At 37.1% G+C, this 2,082-nt stretch overlaps 1 protein-coding gene across 1 annotated transcript; it reads left to right on the top strand.

The window, feature by feature from the left end:
• The first annotated feature begins 211 nt into the window (after nt 1–211).
• Nucleotides 212–1,229, top strand: LOC113030135 (olfactory receptor 8G17-like). The gene has a single exon (XM_026181298.2). It carries the CDS (start codon nt 285–287, stop codon nt 1,227–1,229), a length of 945 nt encoding a protein of 314 aa, XP_026037083.2. The 5' UTR covers nt 212–284.
• The last annotated feature ends 853 nt before the right edge of the window (nt 1,230–2,082 follow it).

Consider the following 2,082-nt stretch of genomic DNA (forward strand, 5'->3'; position numbering starts at 1 on the left):
AAAGCACGTTTGATCTTATTATCATTGCAATTACATCATTCAAAATCTGAGGCAATGTGGACACCCTCTGGGAGTCTGTGCCTATAAGACAGCGGAGAACAGTGGCAAACAAGCTGTGCGTTGATGTATTAGTCTACCAACAGCTTTACATCAGCTTTTCTATAACTCAGCCTCATTGTTTTCACTACTATAAAGTTCCTCCTGTAACTTTTATTGTTTCTGATAAGATCATATGGACTTACTATCTCATAAGATCTGTAAGTGTAAAATAACGTTCTTTCAGGATGATGGAGAACTACACCTACAACAGCTACATCCTCCAGTTAGAGGGCTTAAACACTTCAAAGGATTCTCTCTACCCCGCCTTTCTTTTCTTGTTTTTCTCCTACCTGTTTATAATGATTATAAATGTGGGCATTACTATTTTGATTGTCATGAACAAGAATCTTCACCAGCCCATGTATCTCCTTTTTTGCAACTTGCCATTGAATGATATTCTTGTAAACTCTAACGTGGTGCCCCGTTTGCTTATAGACCTTATGAGACCTCCATCTGAGCGCCTCATTAGTTATAATCAGTGTGTTGTTCAGGCCTACATTGCGCACTTGGTTGGAACCACAAGTCACACTGTTCTCATGATTATGGCCTATGACAGATATGTGGCCATTTGTAATCCTTTTCACTATGTTTCCATAATGACCAACAAAATGATGATCAAGCTGACAGTTTGTGCCTGGGGAGTGGCCTTTGTTTTGGTCGGGATTCTTCTAGGTCTGACCACACGACTGAGTCGATGCAGGACTTTGATCACAAACCCCTACTGTGACAATGCCTCATTGTTTAAACTTTCGGGTGAAAGTGTGGTCATTAACAACATCTATGGTATCACTTTCACTGTGGCTCTTTATGTGGGCTCTATAGGGGCAATAGTTATTTCCTATACAAGCATTGCAGTGGTTTGTCTGACCAGTAAGAACAAGTCTTTGAACAGTAAAGCGTTGAAGACCTGCAGCACTCATCTGGTTGTTTATCTGATTATGACACTTAGTGGAATGGCACTTATTACTCTGCATCGCTTCCCTCAGTACACAGAGTACAGAAAAATCTCTGCTATTCTGTTTGGTATATTTCCAGGCAGTCTGAACCCCATTATTTATGGTGTGCAGTCCAAAGACCTACAAAAAGCCCTTTTGAAGTTTTGTGTATCCAAGAAGGTTTTGGCATCATAAACAGAATGTGTTTCTGTTTGTTTTTATAGAAATTCAACATCTAAAGGGAGATCATCTCTGACAGCTATTTTAATCATAATTAGACGGAAGTTAATGTTTTTGCTGCTGTAAGAAACTAATGTGTAAAACTTTAGTCAGCATTTCAAAATGTGTGTATGTTTGTGTAAAATAAAAGCTTAAGCCAATCTGTGGTTTTGTCTCATTCATGAAGTTTAATTTACATTAGATGACGTTAAATACAAAAGCAAATGTTCGCTATCTGCTGGTAAGCCTTTGTTAAACACAGACACAAGGACTGTGCAGTTTTATTGGAGCTAAATACATAATTAGTATTTAAGAAAGAACATAATGGTATGAAACCAGCAATAACACCCGGTTATACCGATGTAATGAATTTTAAAGGCCAAGAGAATACCTTTGCATGGAAGTAATTTTTAGTATTCTTACTTATACCGTAGCTTTCATTCAAAACCAAAAAAGACAATCTCTGGACTTAAATGTGATTGAGATGTTTATATGAACTTAAACAGGCCGTTTAAAATACAGCTGAATTAAAACAATACTGCAAAGGAGAGAGAGAGCTTTAATTAATCCAGTGACAAAAGACTCATTGGGAATAATTCACTAATATCAGCATGAAAAGCTTCTTACCCCATGAAAAAAATGTGTTTATTTTCTTGCAAAAATTAGCTTGTATGAAAAATCCCTCACATTTATGACACATGCACACTAGCCAATTTTGTTCTTACTACTGTGCATGTGTTGGCAAATCAGACTGGAACAGTGAATTAGGAACAGTTCACAAAATCAGCACATATCACCATTTTGGTTCAGTATTGTATATGTAAGAAAC

This window comes from Astatotilapia calliptera, chromosome 10, assembly GCF_964374335.1.
Source record: "Astatotilapia calliptera chromosome 10, fAstCal68.1, whole genome shotgun sequence".
NCBI classification, from domain to species: domain Eukaryota; kingdom Metazoa; phylum Chordata; class Actinopteri; order Cichliformes; family Cichlidae; genus Astatotilapia; species Astatotilapia calliptera.